A 20766-nucleotide genomic window follows, 5' to 3' on the forward strand; every position below is an offset into this window, starting at 1 on the left:
TCTTATGAGGTCTGCATTATTATTAGGTCCACTTTGCAAATGAGGCAGATAAGTGTGAGAGAGATAAGTAGCCAGCCCCAGGGCACAGCTCTAAGTCCGGCAGCTAAAGCTCAAAGGCTGCCTGACTCTAAGTGCACATTAATAACCATAATGGACATCATCTCCCACCATCTTCTCTTCCCAACAAAGAGGCCACAGGGCACTGATTCCATTCTGCAGAGACCAGAGCAAGTGCCCAAACCTGCTTTTCCTGACACTTCTACTGACTTCTTTTGTTTTAATAAGCTTTTTATCTTGAATCATTTTAGATTTATAGAAAAGTTGCAAAGGCAGCAGAGAGAGCTCCCACGTGCTCTTACCCGGTGTCCCCTATGGTGACATCTTCTGTAACCATAGCACCTATGTCAGAACTAACAAAGCAATGTTGGTGAATTACTATTAACTAAACAATAGACTTCATGTGGACTTTACCAGTTTTTCCACTAACGTCCTTCTCTGCTTAGGATGCCACCTTGCATTTAGCCTGCCAACTGAACAAGACATAGACTGAGGAGGGAAGGAAGTTCAGGAAGAGGCCAAAATGGTAGCCTAGTGGAGAAACAAGGCTGAGTGAGGAATATGCAGTTGCTCCCAAATTTCCCTGGAAGAGGGACTCACCGGGCCCGTCATCTTGCAGGTGGCATGCTCATGACACCCGCCGTTGAAGCCGTCCGCACAGGGGTTCATCTCGATGCAGCTGTGGCCATCCCCATGGTAGCCCTTTGGACAGCTGCAGGAGACCTTCGTGCCCTTCTGAGAGCACTTGGCGACCTTTGCACACCCGCCGTTGTTCTGTTTGCAGAAATCCACAACTGCAAGAGCAGAGGACAGAGGGCGCAGTTAACGACCATCTGTGTCACTGGGGCTTCCCGGGACCGGAGGTGCCGGGGGAGTGAGTGGGCCTCAGTGTGTTGGCGCCTTCTCTGCCCTGGGGCCTCTGCGCTAGGCTTTGCAAACACGTGTATCCTGTTGCTAATATCTTCATAGGCCAGGCCGGCTAACATCGGTCCACCTCTGCCTCCCTTTGTCACATACCTCTAGGCTCCACTTGGCTAGTAGTTTTCTGAATGAGTTTGGGTTTTTAATGTTAGGACAGTTACGTGAGTGAGTGAGTGAGTGAGTGAGTGAGTGAGTGAGTGAGTGTGTGTGTGTGTGTGGTGTTAGTGCACAATTAAACACCTAGTGAGGCATTATTACCCTGTAGCTCCGGGAGTAAGGGGGTTCCCCTCTTGGGACAAGTTCCCTGTGAATCTGGTGAAACCAAAGTAAGGCAAGGGAAAGGACAGGTTGGATTAAGGGGTTTTATTTCTCCCAGCTTGCTCAGGTTCACTTGCTCCAGCAATACCCCGCGGCCGCGCCTGTGCTCCCCTCCCCAGCCCACCCTTTCCGGGAGGAACTCCGTGGGGGGGTCCTTGATCCTTGATGACTGGCAAATGCCAGACCAATTACCAGGAATGGAGGGGGGGAGAGAATGGCCATTTTCTCTCTACCCCTTGCCCCAGATGACTGGAGGCTCTGCAGTGGTAAACATCCATTTGGCATGTAAATGGACAAAGGCCAGGTGGGGGATTCTGGAGATTCTGAGTGAAAACTTCCATTTTCCCCACATACCCCCATTCTACAGATAAATGAACTGAAACTCTGAGAGTTTGATCTGACAAAGAGGCTGGAATTAATACCCAGGTTGACTCCAAAGCCTGTGCCTTCCCCATAGTGTTGTGCTTCTGAGGACCTTTGTTTTCATAATCCCCCAAATTTCAACCCAATGATAGATTAACTCTAGTCTTGGGAGTAGCTGGAAAGCTGTCTGATCTCTCTTGCCTGCCTTTTTGCCTGGAGTTGAGGCAGCCACCTGAGATCCTGAGAGACTGAACACAAGAAAAGAAGGCCCCACTCTAAGGGTGGCAGAGCAGAAAGACAGAAGCTGGGTTTTTCCTGCCATTGTTGAGCACTGACCCACTTCTGGACTGTCTTGTAGCAAATTACAAAACAGCAGGTATAGCAAGGTCTCATTTCTGTAAAGAAAGTATATATCTCTTTATGAATATTTCTTCATGAAAGAGAAAGTATATGTGGCTGAGATTGGCAGCTTTCCCCAAAACCTATCATCTCCTTTTTCTATAGTAATAGATTTTTTTCTGAGCTCATGGTTGCCCAACTAAGACTACATTTCCCAGGCTTCCTTGCAGCTAAATGTGACAGATGATGAAGTTCCAGCCAAAGGGATGGGAGCAGACAAGGATTTTAGAAATTTCTAGGTGTGTCCCTCCTCTCCTCCACCCTGCTGCCTGGGATGGGCTTATGGTAGTGGCCATCTCAGGCTGCGCAAGTGAGCGATGGCAGAGCAGCAAGATGGACGGCCGTTCAGGTGACCTTTCAGAGCAAAACCTTATGTTAGTTGGATGTCCTTATCCAAACTATTATATGAGATAAATATAAACATCTAAGCATCTGCCTTGTTTATACCACTATTCATTTGGGTCTCTGTGGCTGAATCTATTACTTAACTACTAAAGACAGACATTGCAATATTCAGACTGGTTCTCATCAAGTGGTGAGAGGATGGGTAGGTTTAACTGTTGTTTTTTTAAAATACTGTAGTGTATTTTCTGAATTCTTTGAAGTAAGGCTGGATTATATGTAGAATAACAAAAGCGCTATGAAATAAAATGCGTCACGCTTTGCAAAGCCATTTGAAAAATTGGGAGGAGGGCAGGTCAGACATTTGTAAGCCCATTAAGGACACTGAGTTGCAGAAAGGGTAAGTACTGCCCAGGTGGCCCAGGCAGGAAGTAGAAAGGCCAGGATGGAGCCCAGGTCTCTGAGCAAGCCCTGCTCTGCTCCTGCAGCCCTCTGCTAGCTCACACACGCACGGCACCTACCTGTGCACGTTATCCCATCCCCTTCGTAGTTCAGGTTACACTCGCACGTGTTGTTATCCTTACAGGTGGCATCAGCAGAACAAGGAGGCGTGCACACTGGGGGCAAAGCTGCAGAGAGAGAGGCCACCATTCATGCTGCATCCATGGTGTGAAGAGTTGGGACCCACCTGAGGCATTTCCCCAAGTTTCCCTGGCCCGCCACTGTGTTTCAAAAGGGCCCCCTTACAGTGGGAGGATGTAGTGATTTGCTAAGGTTCCCCCCACCACTCCCACCCCCCACCGCCAGCCTGGAGAATCTGAGATTTCAGAATTACTCCTGTCTATTGAGATCTCTGCAATGTGCTCCGGATTAAAATGCAAGTATGTTACCTCTAGGGGCAACCGATTCAACTTTATACCTAGACATTTGCCAGTAAGGGTGAATTTGGCAGATTAGCTCTTCGGCCCTAAGGGCACGGGTTTCCAGAAGGAGATGGCTAAACTCGTGGAGAATTCTCACAGCCTTCTGAGGGCACCACTAGCCTGGGAGAGGTCTGGGGCTTTGGTGGATGGGGCTGCAGTGCCCCTAGGCAGAGTGAAGCCAGGGGGTGGCGAGGGCAGGAGGAGGGGGTGGGGAGAGCTGAGGGCTGGAATTCTGGAACTTCAAGGAAGATGCAGTGATAGTGAAACTTCACCTCAGAGCTTCCACCAGAACACAGGGTGTTGGGTGTAAGGGAGGCCTTAGAAAACTGACTGCTCTGTAAAGATCCAGATTATGGCAACGATGATATGACTGGCAATGAGAATGGCAGTACCATGTCTGAGTGCCCACAGACACCAAGCATTTCAAAAGCTTGATCTCTGACCCAGGCAATAACCCTCCCCTTGCCAAGGTGCAGCGAGGCATCAAGGCTCAGAGAGGGTGGGTTATATAAGGCCATCCATCTAGCAAGTAGCAGAATCAGGGGTCAGATCCTGGACCCCAAAGAGCTGAGTGTTTCTATGAAACCACTGCAGCTCTGTGTCCATATGCATCTGGGCCCAGGACCACCATCCCCAGGGGCCTTCTGCCCAATCCTGGATTCTTTGCTAGAAGCAGTCCTTTGATGATCAGACAATTTTGCAATCTGGCTTCATGGGTTTGAGTTAAATATTTTGACCTTGTTTTCCTTCAAGTAACCAAATGTCCTGAGGCCTGGGGGACACATAGCCAAGTCATCTTCTCCTCACGGGAAAGGGAAGACCTGCTTTGTTGGTTTTTCCCAGATGTTGCAGACCCACAACCCCAGCTGGGCACTCTGGACAGGGCCCGCTGCTGTGTGGTGCAGCCGGCAGCTGGCCACTCCTGTGACCGACCTGTCTGACTGTCACAGAAGTGACCTGTCCACCCCGTCTCACACAGGCACTGCCCGGAGCCTGTAATCCCGTCGTCGCACTGCCCATGGTCCGAGCAGCCACAGGCTGTAAAGCAAGTTGGAGCGCGATCAGTCATTGGGGATCAGGGATTGAAATCCAGTCAGCCCGCTCACCCACCCCCTGTTGGCTGTGTTGTCGGTATGGGGGGCACCATGCTTATGCCATACTCATTCATTCATTCAAATATTCAAAACAACTCATTCAGCGGTTATCGTGGGGCAGACCCTGCTAGATAATGAGGTCACCGTGGAAAACATAAGACATGAATGAGGTCACTGTTCTCATGGAGTTTACAGTCTAGGATAACTAGCTATTGAACATGTAATCATAAATATGGTGAGTGTTATAAACACACAAGCAGAGGGTGTAGTGGGTTTTGTAACAGAATAGAAAGGAGAGAGAATCTTACTGGGGCCTCCTAACAGAGAAATCTATTTAACAGTAGATTGCCAAGGTGTGTGCCAATTCTCCCGCTTCCTGCCACCTCCAGTACCACCACCCTAGTCCAAGGCACCCCTAGCTCTCACCTAGATTGTCACAATGCCCCCAGAGTTGGCCCTGCTTCTGCTCTTGCTCTCCTACAGCATGTTCTCCCGGGGGCAGCTGGGAGTGACCCTTTCTAATCTGCTCAGGACACTGTTCAGTCCTCCACTAGCCGCCCATCACACGAGAATAGATGCTGCAGACCTGCCTCTGGCCTGCAGGCAACTATGTTACCTGGCCCCTAGTGACCTCCACGCTTCATTTTCTTCCTGTTCCTCTTCTTTTCCTACTCTGCTCAGCCACCCTGGCCTCTTTGCTGGCATGCCAAGCCCACTTCTGCCTCAGGGCCTTTGCACTTGCTTATCTCTCTTTCAGGAAGACCATTCCTCTAGGCTGCACTGTCCAGTACAACAGCCACTTGCTCCACATGACTATTTAAACTTAAACTAATTAATATAAAAAATCAGTTCTCAGTCACACATGTTGAGTGCTCAATAGCCACATGTGGCTCGAGACTACCATTTCTAAGGGTAGAGTTACAGAACATTTTTGCATTCCTGAAAATTTGGTCTGTGCTGATGACACCCCCAGGCCTGGCCTCACCTCCCTTAGGTCTCTACTCAGATATTCCCTATGTTGGATTTCTTCTAAAATAGTGCCTCCTCACCTTTTCTATCCCTCTTACCTGCTTCTTTTTATTTTTGTTTCTGCCATTGTTATGTTTCCTCCCTTTGGATAACTGGGACTTTTCCCCATCCCTGCACCACTGTATCCCTACAATTTCAAACAATTCCTGGGCTTGAGCAAGTCACCTAGCCTCTGTGTGCCTCAGTTTCCTCATCTGCTAAGTGGAGATAATAATAGTACCTACCTCAAAGGTTGTTGTGAAGATTAAGTGGTAAAACAGATCTGCCTGGCACGTGGCAGGCACTCCATAAACACTGGCTATCAATATTCATAAGGACACAGTAAACACACATTGGCTGAATGATTGAATAAATGAATGTTGTCCGGTCACAGCTTTTCTTGGCGGCCGCAGGGAATGTGAGTTTCACTTCTAGAGAGGAGGCCCTTTCAGTGGATGGGAACTCGGAGTACATCCCAGGGGGGCAAAAGCATAGAAGGGCAGGCTGATGGGAAGTGGGAGGCTGGGAGAGAGGGGAGGAAGGCTGCTCCCAGGTCAGGCAGAGTGTGCATGAGGACGGGGGCACCCACCTGAACAACAGCTAAAGCACAGGGGAGCGGGTGTACGTACGTTGACAATCAGGCCCGAATCTCCCCGGCCAGCAGAGCTCACATGCCGTCCCGTTGAAGCCGGTGTTGCATTTACATTCTCCTGTGGCCGAGTACTGATCCAGGCAGACACCCCGGTTATTACATGGGGTGTCTGCTCCTCCTGGGCAGGCTGGAAGACATGAGTCAGCAGTGACTCAACAGTCTCCCAAAATCTGGAGCAGCTCAGCTCCTTTTAATGCGCTGTTAAACCTGTCCTCAGCGATGTGTTCACCTTCATCAGCCCGATGGGATGATGGCCCTGGGGACACACCCACATAGTGTCACTGGATGTTTAGGGCAAGCCTCTGGCTTATGGGACCTGAGCTTAAATGTGTCTGATAGGATTTGACCTTGGCAGGGTAATATACTGTACCCTGCACTGTACTGGGGGTCAGGAGATCAGGATTTGAGCAGATCTGGGCTGAACTGCTCTAAGCTTCCATTCTCTTAGCTCTGGATGAAGATGATGATGGTGATACAGTGCCCACCTGACCTCACCCACACTGTGACTGAGGGTCAGATGAGGTGCTGTACCCGAGAGCACTTTGACAATAAAAAGCGCTGAACAAAAAACAAGGGACGGCACTGGTTTTTGTGAATGGGCCACACGTTAGTGATGGGGAGTGGAGGCTGGGTGACTGCGTGGACTCCCAACCCAGGATTTTCTCAGTGGGACTACACTGTGGGAGTATGCATGGTAGTTAATACCACAGCTTCTGGAGACACACTGTGGGACCTTGGGCTTGCTTCCTACCTTCTCTGTGCCTCCGTTTTCTCTCCTGTAAGACGGGGATAACAATGAAATCTACTTCTTAGGGTTGTTGTGGAGTTTAAAGTGGAGTGGTATGTATGGGAAGTAGTGTTCAGTGAATGTGCTTACTTAGAACAAGATGCGGCAGCTGGGAAGTGCCATGGACTCTATCATGCCACTGCTGTTGATGTATTATTGGCTACAAGTTGTATCTAGACGCAGGATGGGCCTAAATGCCCTTCCCAGGTGAGGAAAGAGAGGGAGGGCCAAGTAATCGTCCTAGAATGAGGGGGAGGTTTCAGGAAATAGTGGCCCACACAGAATCGTATTAGAATAGTACCCTGCCGAGGCAGAATTCTAATAGATGCATTTAAACCCACATGCAAGTCCTTCAGGACCATGGACTAGCGTCAAAAAGGAAATAATGGTTTTCTAGCGCTTCGGGAAATATCTTTATGTTAGGTGAAAAAGCACTGCACACAATTATAACCCATGCACAGTGGAATCTCAACTCTGTAAAAAAATATGGCAAAAGTCAAAAAGGAGAAGAGCTACACAACTCTTCAGAATGACTGCTTTTGGATCTTTTTTTAGGCAGTCCTTAGGAGTGGTGCACCCCCGCCCCCACCCCCGCTTCATAATTCCAGTACTTTGAAATGCTGCAGTGATTGTCCAGCCTTTCAGAACTGTGAGCTGGTAAGAGGCGCCCTCACCCTGACAGTCTCTCCCGAAGTAGCCCTTGCAGCACTTGGGGAGCTGTATCACCACGGTGCACTGCTCCTGGCAGCCTTCCAGGGACCCTCTGAAGGCCGAGCCGTACTGACACTTCTGCTTCATGCCCTAAAGTAAGAGAGTGAGCCATCATCCTTCCGCCTTCCACCGCCGGACTCGGGCTCTAGTCTGCCCCCAAGTGGAGGGTACCGGGTACCGCCCAAGTCGAACATGGGACTAAGCCCAGTGCAGGGAGGTGTTTCCTTAGGGGTGTAGATAGGCAAATGAATTGGGTGGGGGGAGCAGAGTTAAGAGTACAAGGAAAGATTTCAACTCAGTCTTAGGAGGAAGGACTTGCTGAGTCTTAGAGCTGTTTGCAAAAGGTGTGGTTGCCTGGGGAGGGAGAGGGAGAGAGGTAGCTTTCTGTCACATGCACACATATTCACATATGGGGTCTGATAATGAAGCAAACCTGTTGCTCTCCAAACACTGTCACTGCGTACATAATTACCTTTGGTTTACTCCACCTTGGGCAGCTGGGCGTACTGACACAGCTCCAACAATCCCCCTAGTATGTAAGAAAAGAAACACTTAAAACTCAAGACGATTGGGAGACACAAGGGAATGCCCTTGGTTTATGCCTTGATGAACTGACTAGGAACTTGATTAATCTTGATAATCTGGCTATGATCAAGAATAGAAAAGCAGACACACTGCAACATGGCCATGGAGAATTCTGAAGGCATGCCTTGGACCTCCGCCCCTCGGTTTAGTTCTTTGAGGTGATAAGTCCCCGTTATACAGAGCTGGAGCAGGGCAGTGTCATGCAGGCATATGGCACGGTGGCAGTGGGAGGTGAGGACATCTGTCCCAGTTCCACTAGAAATTGGCTGCGGTACCTTTGGCCAGTCACATGCTTTGGATCTTAGTCTTCTGATCTAGAAAATAGGGATAATGATTCTCGCTGCTACTTGATCTTCAGGGGATTGGAAGGGAAAATGGCTAGCTGAAAGTATGTGTGTGAATATACTTCAGAAGTTAAGAAGGATACAACCTCTATAGCAGAAAGAATAACTGGTTCTTCAGCTCCTACTCTGGCTCATTGGTATCTGAGGAATTTGGGATATTTACTGAATGCCTACAAGGTGCCAGGTGCCAAACTGGTGACAGACTTTGCCCTGTAAGTCACTTTACCTCTTGGAGACTCATTTTCCAAATTTACATAATAGAGGTGATAACAACTACCTCTGTTATTGGATTATTGTAGGGGTAAGATGAGCTATATCAGAGGTAGGATTCAATAAATGGTTCCTGATGTAGGAATGAAATGCAAAATTTGGAACTGTCTTGTACAAGCAGGGCCCAGGATAAGTGCAACCAATGTTGTTGAATGAATGAATAAGTGAATGGAGGCCTGGGTGGCATAGAATATTCACTTGAACTATATGAAGTTACCACTTTTGTAGTCACACCCTGTCAGATATGGCAATTTCATTATGGTTTCATCTGGCACAATCTCAAAAGATGTTTATTGAATGAAGGAGTGAATGACTGAATGGATGGGTGGGTTTGAATATGACTGGCGGAATAGCTGGCCATCGTTGGTAACCGACAACTGTTTCCTTAATGAATAGATGGGTGGATGGGTGGATAGCTGAGAGTATGCAAGGCCTATACATGGCTAAATAGATGCTTGTTGATTCTGAGTCTGAAGAACAGCGTTATTCAGCCTCCAGTCTCTTGGATCCTGGGCTCACTGAGGACCTCCCCGCAGTGTTTTCACTGCAGGGTCCAGGCTACATCATGAGGGGTGCTCTTTGCTCCAAGGCTCTGCTACGACAGTATTGTTTTTAGGACTGACCGAGAAACTGTATGTGGCAAAAGTGTCACAGCGGCCCCCCAGGGTGGGATCAATGAGTAGACAGTCAATGCCGTAGGCCACACCCAGGTCAAACAGGAGCTCCCGCTGTACAATTCTGCATGATTGGTCGTTCAGGAAGAGATCACCCTGAGAGAGAGAGAGAGAATAGTCACCAATGCTCAGACTTCTCTTCTTCCTAGGCCATACACTGTGGCCAGCACCTGCAAGCCTCAGAAAGAACTAAAAAAATATATATATAATAGCAAACATTCAGCATTTATTATGAGCCAAGTACTGATCAACAGGCGCTACCTATGCAAATTCTTTTAATCCTCAAAACAACCCTAGTAGGTAGCTACTATGACTAGTATTCCCATTTACAGATGAGGAAACCGAGACAGTAGAGGTTTAATAACTTGCTGAAGGTCAGGCAGCCTGGTGGTGTAGGGATTCATACCCGGGCAGTCAGCCTCCGAGCCCACACTCTGGCTGCTCAGCAACCCTCCGTCTACCAAAATAGAAACAGTGGCAGTTGGGGTGACAGGGTAGAAAGGGACAGCATGGCTGTGGTCAGGATAACCTTTGCTGACATGGCCACTTCACGTGCAGTCATCCAAAGGGCCTGGCCCAGCCTTTACTCCAGTGATGAGCTTTAACTATAAAGACAATAATAACAAATTCTTTTCTCATGTAGCAGACATCGTCTGATTTGTGCTGTAGATACATTATTTCACTGAATGCTTGCAAAAATCCTGGGGCGTTTTTCCTTAAGGTCCATCCAACTAGTAAGTTGATGGATACATTTTCCTGTCAGGAAGTGAAGTACTTTTAGAAAGTTCTGTGAAAAGAAAGAAGAGGAATCTCAGCATCACTGGATGGGATGGACACAGTGAGATTCAGTGGGAAGAACATTGGAAACTGTGGCTAAATGCCTCCATTTCCACACAGGCACTGGGTGACTGTGAGCAAGTAAGTCAACTTCTCTGAGGTGGTTTTTTTCACCAGTAAATAGGATTAATGATTCCACTACATAGAGTTGTGATAAAGATCCAATCAAAGAATAAACAGTACAAAATGCTCTGAAAGCTATATTCGCACACTGAATGAGCAGTTTGGCTTCTTTGACAGGTATCTGGTTTGGTCTATAGAGACAGCACAGCTGGTCTCAAGAGTATAAGCACATAAGGACAACTTTCCAGGAGTTGGAACATAAAGATGCTAACACTCCTCATATTCAGTTATAAATCCAGGGCAATTCCAATCCAAACACAAAAGGGATTCTGGCTGGTCATAAACATGGAAACAGAATGTTATATGGGGCTTCTTACAAGCCTTCTTGAGGGGAATCAGCTTAGCTGGGAGCTGCATCCCTTTTGCCCTTCCACCTTCCTACTGCCTTGAAAGTAGACATAGTGGCTGGAGCTCCAGCAGTCATGTTGGACCTTGAGGTGACTGTGAGGCCAGAAACATGCGCTGTAGAGCAGAAAGACATAAAGAGCTCTCTGCACTAATACTAGCTTGGGATTGGCTACGTCCATATTTCTTTTACAAAAGAGATAAACCTCTATATAATTAAGCCACTGTCATTTTGGGTTTTCCATTTTATGCAAGATTTAGGGTGTAGCAAATATTATCCTATCAGACTATTCATCATACGGAATTACAGGATGGTAGTATTGTTCAGGAACTAGCCAGGGAAGGTGAAAAATGCAAGTTTTCTCTTTGCTGGCTGATCTACGTAGACATAGCCCAGACGTGGCTCTGGCTGCCAAGAGAGGGGGTCAAGGTGAGAGAGCAGAGGGGCTGGGGTGGAAGGGAAAGGAATGACAGTACATTTTCCTGCTTCAGTGTGCCAGAATGGAAAAAAATGTTCTACTAAACAAACAAAAAAATTGACCAAAAGCTGCTCTCTATGAGTGTAAGTAGGGCCTCCCCCTGTCACAAGGGCTTGAGCTGGCCAGCGCTCATCAGGTTTGTCATGTCCATTTACTTACCCTCAGGGAAATGCCCCTAAAAACAGTGAGAAAACAGAGCTCACTGTCAACAGAGTCAAACGTGAACATCTCGAAGGGGTGGTGACTGGGGACCACTGTTAGCGCGTCCTCGCCCTGCACCCGGGACACGATACTCACAATGTCACTGCCGGCCCCGCACTTCACGCTCAGCTCTGAACCCTGCAGGGTCTTCCAGACAGCGGCTCTGGGGAGGTCCACCGATGAAACCTGTAGGAGTGACGGACCCCACTCACACCCAGACCGGGCTGAGGGACGGCCCAAAGGCACTGTGCCCACCAGCCAAACTCAGACACAAGTTTTTCCAACACTTGTAATGATTCCAGCTTTAAAGTGACAGTAGATATAATCAAAAGGGAGAATGATCATGGGCTCTCCAGGAAGCTGGGAAGTCTTTCTTGGGTGACGGTCTCTCCAGTGTGGCTGGTTTCAACCACCCTCCCATCCCTCATCTACACTTGGGAATCCAAGGAAGACGATGTCTTGGTGTATGAAGCCAGTAGCAGCATCACTGGGTTAGGGAAATGGCATAGGGGGCTATTATGGGTTGAATTGGGTGCCCTCTAAAGTTATATTGAAGTCCTGTCCCCTATTACCTCAGAATGTGACCTTGGGAACTGGGCCAGGGCAGACGTAATTAGTGAGGTTGAGGTCATACTGGACTAGAGTGGGCCCTTAATCCAATATGACTGGTGTCCTTATAAGAAGAAAAGAAGAGGAGAATGCCATGTGGAGACACAGAAATACACAGTGAGAAGCCAGCCATGTGACAGCAGAGGCGGAGATTGCATCTCTAAGCCAGGAAACACCAAAGAATGCCAAGGATTTCTGGCAGCCACCGGAAGGGAGGAGGAGGCATGCCACAGAGTCTCCCTCAGCACCTCCTGAAGGCACACCCTTGTCAGCTCCTTGACCTCAGACTCCTGGCCTCCAGAACTCTGAGAGAATAAATCTCTGTTGTTTCAGGCCACCCCACTTGTGGCAATTTGTTATGGCCGTCCAAGGTAGCTAATACAGGTCTTAGGAATTAACCAAAGTTAGGGCATCTGGCATTCTCGGATTAGATAGATTCACTCCTGGAGGGGACCACGGGTCCTGGCTGAGGACTCAAAGTGACAGGGGGTCAGCAAGCACTGCCATGTTCCTACGAGGTCTTGCTTCTCTCATCACAGTAGATCGGTTCAGGAGTGAACAGCTGATGGCAGCTGGATGAATCAGCCCTTTGTCTAGAAATTTTAGAATTTGGGAGAGAAAAAGTCCATCTGCAGAAATCTGGGAACAGTGTCAACAGCCGTGAGGACTAGCGTGGAGACAACGGTGATCTGCAGTACAAGGGGGAAGGATGCCCTCGGGGAGTGGTTAAAGTTAGAAAACAAAGTAATGGCAGGGCTGAGAAGCAGAACCAGGTGTGGTATACACTGCATGGGCCAATTAACCATGCCAATCAGAGGAGGACAGGTGGGGCCTTCATCCTGGGGAGGCAGAGCCACGGGGCCAATTCCTGCATTTGCTCATCCCATGGGTGGGGGGGCATCTCCTGCACTCACACCTGTGGGGAAACAAAATACCCTGGAATCTCGGATCACATGGAACTTCAAGTACTCCTTCAGCTTGTCCTTGTTGTCTTGGTTGAACAGGAAATCCTGTTGTTCACGGGGCAGGGCTTGGAGGGCTTGGTCGCTGGGCCAGAAGAGGGTGACCGGAGTGTGGACAGGGTCGGTGATGAGGCTCAGCAAGCCCGCATCCTGAAACACAGGGAGCTGCTCACATGCACAGCAAAGCGCAGCCAGGAGACCCAAGCCAGCCAAAGGGGGGCGGTCCCCACCAGGCCTGCCCTTCGGCTTATCAGGGCTCAGGCTGATTCTAGGGTGATACAGCCCCAGCCGGCGGCCCATCACACTCCAGCCATTCTGACCCTCATTTTCTTAGAAAGCACAGCAAAAAGTTAAATTCTTGGCTTTTGTTGATGGAAATATAAACTTTGGCAAAGATATTTTTTTCTTTTCTTTTTACTACTACTCCTACCCAAATATTTTAATTTCTGGAAGAAATTATTCTTATATTTCATTTAAAAAAGTGAAACCTATACAAAATTGAAATACTCCTGTATATTTATATGATTTCTAGATCATGAAGATTCAAAAAAGAAAGTGCCAGATGAATGAGGAAGAATCATTCTGAGAGCATTCTATAACCTGGGTGCATCATATACATTTTTTCTTGTAGTTTTCCCAACAGCCCTATGAAGCAGGATTTATTATTCCCTTTTAATGAGCCCTGGGGGATTGGCTTACTTCCTATAAAAGCTTCTGTTCAACCAGACCTGATGCCCAGGTGTGGAGATGACCAAGAAGTTTTAGGGGTAGATGAGTGGGTAAAGATTCTTGTCTGTAACATTCCTGGAGATTCTCATTTTGAACCCCTTGAAGTCTCTGTTTCTAAAAAGCTCTCCAGAGATTCTGAGCCCCAGGCCATTTTGGAAACCACTGGTCTATGCAGAGGTTGGTAGACTGTGCTGTGGGGGCTCTTAAAGCCCTCCTAAGTTCTTAAAGGAGAGGAATGAAAGCTTCTGATCACAGTCACTAGACCATGCCGGTCTCCTCCCTCCCCACAACAGAGAAACAAATGATGGCTGTAGATTCAGTGCAAAGGGAGAAAAGTATGTGGTGGAGACAGAAAGCCCTGGGTTCTTAAAGCCCTCCTAGGATTTCTTGGGGGCAGGTAGAGGAGAGGGGATCTCAGAGGACCCTGTTTTTCCCTGCTTCTCCTCAGAAACCTTTGTTGAACAGCGAATTCCTCTACTCATTTGTGGGAACTGTCTATGAAGTCAGAAAAATATGGTTTTATATGCAATGTCTACCTGTCTCACAAAGATGTCTCCATTCTGCCTCTCAGCTTGCCCGCCTCTGTAATGAATGTGCTAAGTTCAGGTATGAAGCATCTGTTCAGGGACTGGCACACACGAATTCCTCAAATACATCAATTTCTAACTCAGCCAATGTACATTGTATAGCTAAGCAAACCATACATTTTGGGATTGGAATGGCAGAGAATGACTTTTTTCTCTAGAAAATTCACACTTCCCCACACAGATCACAGATCACACAGCAGCTGGCTAGTGACCCAAACAATACAAAACAGCAAACAACAAACACAAAACCACCAAAAAACCTATGAAAGACCCTCCAGAAAACAAACCTCTTTAGGCAGGTTATCCCACAGGTTTTTTTTTTACCTGTATTAAGTTGCTAAATCTGACGTAGCCATGGTTTACTGCTACTGTCGTAAGATTTTGCTGCAAAGATAATAAAAATGGGAATGATATCTTTCTTCGTACAGTTTAAAAAACACTTTAACAAAAGCTCAACTGAATAAAGTATAAGTATGATAACGTGGCAGGTACTGTAGATTGGCTCATCAGTGCCCACTCCAGCTCTGCTGTACCCATGCCTCTCTGCCTTTCAGAAGCTGGAAGGCTAAGCACTCCATTTTCCCAGACTCCCTTGCAGCGAGAGCCCATATGTGATAGAGGAATCCACTCAGCAGAAGCACTGGTGCAGGACTTATTGGTGGAAAAAAGTAATAGGAGGTGGCAGTGGCTGCTAGCAGAGAGAGCCTTTTTGACAAGCACCATGGTGGAGGCATCTGGTGTCCCAACTCTCATGTCCTCGGTGATGAGGCTGGAGACAGGTGGTACTGGCAGGGATTTGGTGATGTACTTAATATTTTAAAACTCCTTTTTGTATAAGTTAGATATAGTGGGTTCTGTGGTCTGCAATGAACCCTGGCCAATCCTAAATAACAATAAAAATTAAAAAAGTATTTTCTGTCAATAGAGGAGTTTTATTCCAGGTTTAGTTTTAATGATACATACCTATGTATCCCTATCTACCTATCTATCTGTATCTATCTATCTATCTATCTATCTATCTATCTATCTATCTATCTATCTATCTACCTATCTATCTATCATCATCCATCTATGTAACTTGTCCATCTTTCAAATCTATGCAAGTCCACCTGTCATGGACACCAAAGGAAATCTTACAAAATCAGACTTCTACCTATTTGCTTCTTACTAACAATAATATTTACTAGGCTTTTAATAGTAGTTTTGAGATCAAAGCAGCAAAATTAAAACGTCTCAAAACAATGCCTCAAAATCAGAATTGAGATAATAAATTTTGAGTATTATGAGTCACGCAGGGCTGAGACTATGACAATGAGTTAACCCACCAGAATCCTTCCAGAGGCATCTTTAGGAGTGACATGCATATTTTTGGGAGAGAGCAATTTGTCTATGATGTGGATGATTCCATTGGTACTGATGATATCACTGGATATGATCTTGGCTTTATTATTTATAAACACCTTATCCTGAAATCAACCGAAAAGAAGGAAAAAAAGAAATGAGTACAAAGAGAAATAGACACAAAGTCATTTCTTTCAGCATGCTTAACCAACCAAATAAATCATTGAGAAAGTGAAAGCTTAAGTGGAGCTGGGGGCAAAATCTGAAGATCCAAGTTACTCGAGCACATTTAAAAAATTATGATTATATAAAGGAAACTGGGACAAGAATGTAATTTTCTCTTGGAGAAGTGAATAGCAAATATCAACAGACACAGTCATTTTACTGTGATTGTCAAATTAGAAATAACAAGCATGAAAATTGGCTTCTCTTTCACATGTATTCTGTATATCACTGACCTCCTTTCTGTCTCCACCACATACTTTTCTCCCTTTGCACTGAATCTACAGCCATCATTTGTTTCTCTGTTGTGGGGAGGGAGGAGACCGGCATGGTCTAGTGACTGTGATCAGAAGCTTTCCTTCCTCTCTAGCCTTTGACCAATGCTTCCAAAAGCAGTTCTGTTGACCACCTGAAGCTGCTTGCCTCTGAGTTTCAGCTCCAGCTCTAGTATTTACTTGCTGTGTGACCTTGGACTAATTTCTTAACTTCTCTGAGCTCAACTTCCTAATTTTTAAATTGGGGGAAATAATAGCATCTATATTATGGGATTGTTTTGAGGATTAAATGAGTTAGTACACATCAAATATTTAAGACTAGTATCTGGCATATAGAAAGCACTGAACATGTGTTAGTTCTTCTTATTACTGGTATTAAATTAAGGAGGAGGAGAAGAGAGAAGGCCCAAAGAAGATGAGCACCTTCCTGAAGTGGCCTCTCTTACCTGAGAGACGGAGATGACAATTGACTCCCCCTGGAGAGAAGTAGCATTTGGGATCAGTTTCAGATTTTCCAGAAGAAGCTGGTGGCATGCGATGACATGGTATCGAAGAACCTGGGGTATCAGGCCCTGTTTGTCCCAGTCTTTAATCTGTGATAGAAATCAGAGGGTTCCAGCCAGAGCCAGGAGCCTTTTGCTTCAACGTTCCCTTAGGCTGTCCTCTCATCTGTGCTGTCCCCCAACAATTCTCCCTCCCCAGGTCCTGGGAAGTAGGCAGTCAGGGCTGGCTTGGGGCCAGGGTTACAGGGCAGAGGCTGTTCACTAAGGAGAGAGAAAGTGGCCCTAGTTCCCTTCCTGCGTCCAGTGCAGAATCTCAGAATGGAGGAGAACTTCAAGCTGCTCTGACCCAGCATTTCACAGCACAGGTCAAGGACCCCAGTCCTGTGAGAGGCTACTTGATAAAGGAGCTTTCTTGTCCAAAAACTAGGAAATACTGCATAGTACATCCCCCTCTTAGAGAGGTACCTGGAAACTTTAGTCTGGAAAAGATCATTATGTTACTCCATTTGTGAGTCAAAATGCAAACAATATTATCCATAAAGCCAGTGTAATAAAAAGCCCACAAGGTTCTCATTGTTCATGATAATTCCTCTGATGCTTTCTTAAAAAACTACCAAATGTGAAATTCTTTCAAAAATCATTTTAGTACCCCTGCTTTGCTGGTGTCTAAAATACATGCAAAGAAAGGCAGTGTGTGTGGTGAAGAACTCAGGCTCTGGAGCTCTGGAGTCATGTTTGAGTCCTTGCTCTACCATTTTCTGGTCATGTGACCTTGGGAAAGTTGCTTCTCTCAATGTAACTCTTGACGTAAAAATGGGGATAACAGTAGTACTCAGATCACAGGGATGCCATGAAGACTAAATGAATTAATCTAGGCCAGGCACTAGAAACAGTGTCTGGCACACTCAACAGATGTTTGCTATATTATTATATATTCATAGGTAATCCACCATGAAGAGTCCCAGTGAATAGTAGAACAGTAAAGGCTCTAATAAGTCCTGCAAACAAAGAATCTATTTAAATCCCTTTGATTCAGCATTCCTTTTTTTTTTGCTTATGGGAGGTTTGGACCATTTAAAAACTGTTGATCCATGCCAACCTCCTACCCTATTTAGGAAAGTCCTTTAGAGGGCCTCTGGCTAGTGGTTATCTCAGATCCATGTGAATGTTTCCCCTGATAGGGGGCCCTATGCTGAGAGGCAGCCCCTCCCATTTCCAGTCTGCTCCAGCAGATGCTAAATCTCGTTCCAGAAATGTCTCCAGTGTTGGGTCCATGGTGATGCTCAAAGGCTGCGTTCTGGTCCCAAACCTCTTCCACCCCCATCCTCTGCATAGTTTCCATGCTCACCCGAGGCTCCTCATCAAAGGCTGAAGATAAAGGTGCCAAAACGGTGAAGGGGCCCGGACCAACCAGGTCTTGTACAGAATGCTCCTGTGGGAAGGAAGGTGGGGGCCACATGCCACGTACTTAACACAAGTACCGGCAGGGGCTCAAACAGCAGAGAGAGTAGATACTGACAGAAGGAATGACAACTGGATGGGGCGAACTGTGTTTTATTTAGTCTTAGATTCAAACCCATTCAGATTCTTTATCATTGAAATCATCTTTATTTTTAGCTGGTTATTAAAATAGCATATGCTTATTGTATTAGAGATTTAAAATGTGCAGTATAAAATAGAAAATAACTATCCACCATCCCAGCACCTAGTAGTCACCCCTGTTGTTCTCATGTATTCTTTCCCAGGATCTTTTCCACGTATACATATTTTACATAATTAGCATAATAAGACAAATATAAGCAATGAGATGATTTACTTAATTGTTCTAATTGTCTTCTTGCCAATGCCAAGACTTATGATTACTTACATTTTCTTCCAAATTTTGTGATTTTATTCTTTGAGATTTGTACCTTTTATTCTTCAATATATCAGGAACTTTTTCAGATGTGTCATGTGCAGAAAGATCTAACTTAATATTTCCGCCCAGAGAGCTAACTGATCGCCCCAATGATGCTTCTTCTCTCTACTGGTAAGATGGCAGTTTTTTCATATACTACATTCTTATGTGTAGAATGGGCCACTGCAACAGTAATTCCATTCTTTTATGCTGCCCATCTGAGGCTCGAGAGGTTTGCAAAAGACCAACACAACCTATTCCAGAAATACAGGTTCTCAGACTTGCTTCTACCCTCAACAACTCCAGAGGCTGCAGGCTACTGTGTATATATATAATATATGCATCCAGACACTCTGTCCTTTGGCTTGAGACCCACATGTTAGAGCTAAACAGACCCAACTGTTACAGCTAGACAGACACACAAGTTCTTACCATCAACTGGAAGAAATACTGGGAAGTTTTTGGATTCCTGGGAAGCTCCTAGAGACAAAGACAGGGCAGGTTCACTTAATGTCTATGCATTATCCTCAAGAACAATACAGGGTTATCACAGGACGATTTCTCTAAGATTGAGAGCATCTATCATCCTTTCAACTAGAATTCTGCCACAATGTGCTTTTTCTAAGCCTCATCTGTAGGCTTACAATTGATGTTCAGGATGATTATGTGGACATACTGTGAGTTCCAAAACCTTTCTGGACCCACCAACTGATTTATCATAGGAAGGTTCAGCCATTTCCAGAAGCACGTGAGCTTTAAGAGCATTTTTAAAGGTTCAAATATTAAAAAAAAAAATCTGTTATGGGTTTATGGCAGATTTACTTTCTCTATTAACAAGAATAGTTGATCAGCCAGAATGCTCTAATCTCTCTTTAAACCAAAAAACAGAATGTTCATTTTGCAACAGGTAGAAATCTACAAGCGCCACACTGCCTCATCCTCCATGACCAGTCCCGATGTTCACACACACACACACACACACACACACACACACACACACACACACACACACACACGGTGACGGCCATCCTTTCATGGCAATGCCTTTGAGTTGCTGTGTGCTTTGTGCCTGTTACACACACTGTCTCATCTAATTTGTATAACAACCTAATGGGGTTGGTACCTCTATCATTTTCTTTTACAGATTAGAAAACTGATGCCTAGAGAGATGAGATGATGTTATCTGTCTGAAGTCAACATGACCAAGTGGCAGAGCTAAATTCAAACCCAAGGGTTTCTGACTGTGGCACCGTCGATCTAAATCATTATGGTCCAGGTCAAATGAATTCCCGTGGGTAGATAAAATTTATTTTCATTGATATGTTATATAAGAAGTCTTTCACATTTTTACAGAGCTCTATGTGCTACAAAACTCTTGCACATTCCTTGGCTACCTGGATTCTTAGCATAGTGAGGTTACTTTACAGAAACGTGCCTCGCATTACCTGCTGGATGTTGCCGCGGCAGGTAAACCCATCCCCGATGTAGTTCTGCTTGCAAGTACAGGTCCTTTCTTCCTGCGCAGTGTGACTGCAGATAGCAAATTCACTACAGCCGCCATTTTTCTGGTAAAATTTCCAAGGGGCGGGGGATAGGAATCAGACTAGTTGGTTTGCCTGCTCTGCTGATATTCATAAAGTGATTCTGTATCGAAATTTATTTTTGGCTCACTCTCTAATGGATTGGTTTGCATTATTTGCCCTTTTCCTGAACTCGCTTTCCAATTCTCTACAGTGGTAGGGGCCACCTTCTTCACCCAGCCGATGTCCCAAGATAACAGGTTCAGCTGGATCTCCAGTCCTGTACAGATATGCTTGGAGTTGCCAAATGATAATTTCTTAGCATCTGGGGGCTGACTAGAAAGGCACCAATCTTGTTTGACACTTCCCAGCTTTAGGCTAAACTCTGGTCCCATCATAGCAAAAGTAACCGTCATCAGCTAGAAGGCAGTTGGTGTAAAATAGAACACATTGTCCATGTCTGCAAAGAAGCTTATAAACTTTGGGAAATGGGGCTGAGACTTAAATACTAAGAAAGCAAAGTATAGTTTACAACCAGCCTCCATGGGAACAGTAAGAAGGGTTCTGCAGCTAAGCAAAGTTTCTGAATGGGAAAGAATGTAAAGCTTGGGACAAAAAAATCCCATTGCTTTGCACAGAGAAGGAGGTGGACAGTCCTAAAATCTTCCTTCCCTCCCACCTTGTGTTC

General features: G+C 46.0%; 1 protein-coding gene across 1 annotated transcript in view; it reads right to left on the reverse strand.

Moving 5' to 3' along the window:
* The window catches only part of STAB2 (stabilin 2), a 141440-nt gene that overhangs the window by 14239 nt on the left and 106435 nt on the right, over positions 1-20766 (reverse strand). The window contains exons 46-60 of the mRNA XM_036891231.2: positions 20004-20123; positions 18991-19038; positions 18010-18093; positions 16605-16751; positions 15646-15786; positions 14645-14704; positions 12978-13154; positions 11530-11619; positions 9398-9544; positions 8048-8104; positions 7539-7665; positions 6055-6204; positions 4257-4361; positions 2922-3029; positions 658-851 (exon numbers count right to left, since the gene is read on the reverse strand). Coding sequence (XP_036747126.2) covers positions 658-851; positions 2922-3029; positions 4257-4361; positions 6055-6204; positions 7539-7665; positions 8048-8104; positions 9398-9544; positions 11530-11619; positions 12978-13154; positions 14645-14704; positions 15646-15786; positions 16605-16751; positions 18010-18093; positions 18991-19038; positions 20004-20123 — 1755 coding nt within the window. The remainder of the gene's footprint in view (positions 1-657; positions 852-2921; positions 3030-4256; positions 4362-6054; positions 6205-7538; positions 7666-8047; positions 8105-9397; positions 9545-11529; positions 11620-12977; positions 13155-14644; positions 14705-15645; positions 15787-16604; positions 16752-18009; positions 18094-18990; positions 19039-20003; positions 20124-20766) is intronic.

This window comes from Manis pentadactyla, chromosome 10 (assembly GCF_030020395.1).
Source record: "Manis pentadactyla isolate mManPen7 chromosome 10, mManPen7.hap1, whole genome shotgun sequence".
Taxonomy (NCBI): Eukaryota; Metazoa; Chordata; class Mammalia; order Pholidota; family Manidae; genus Manis; species Manis pentadactyla.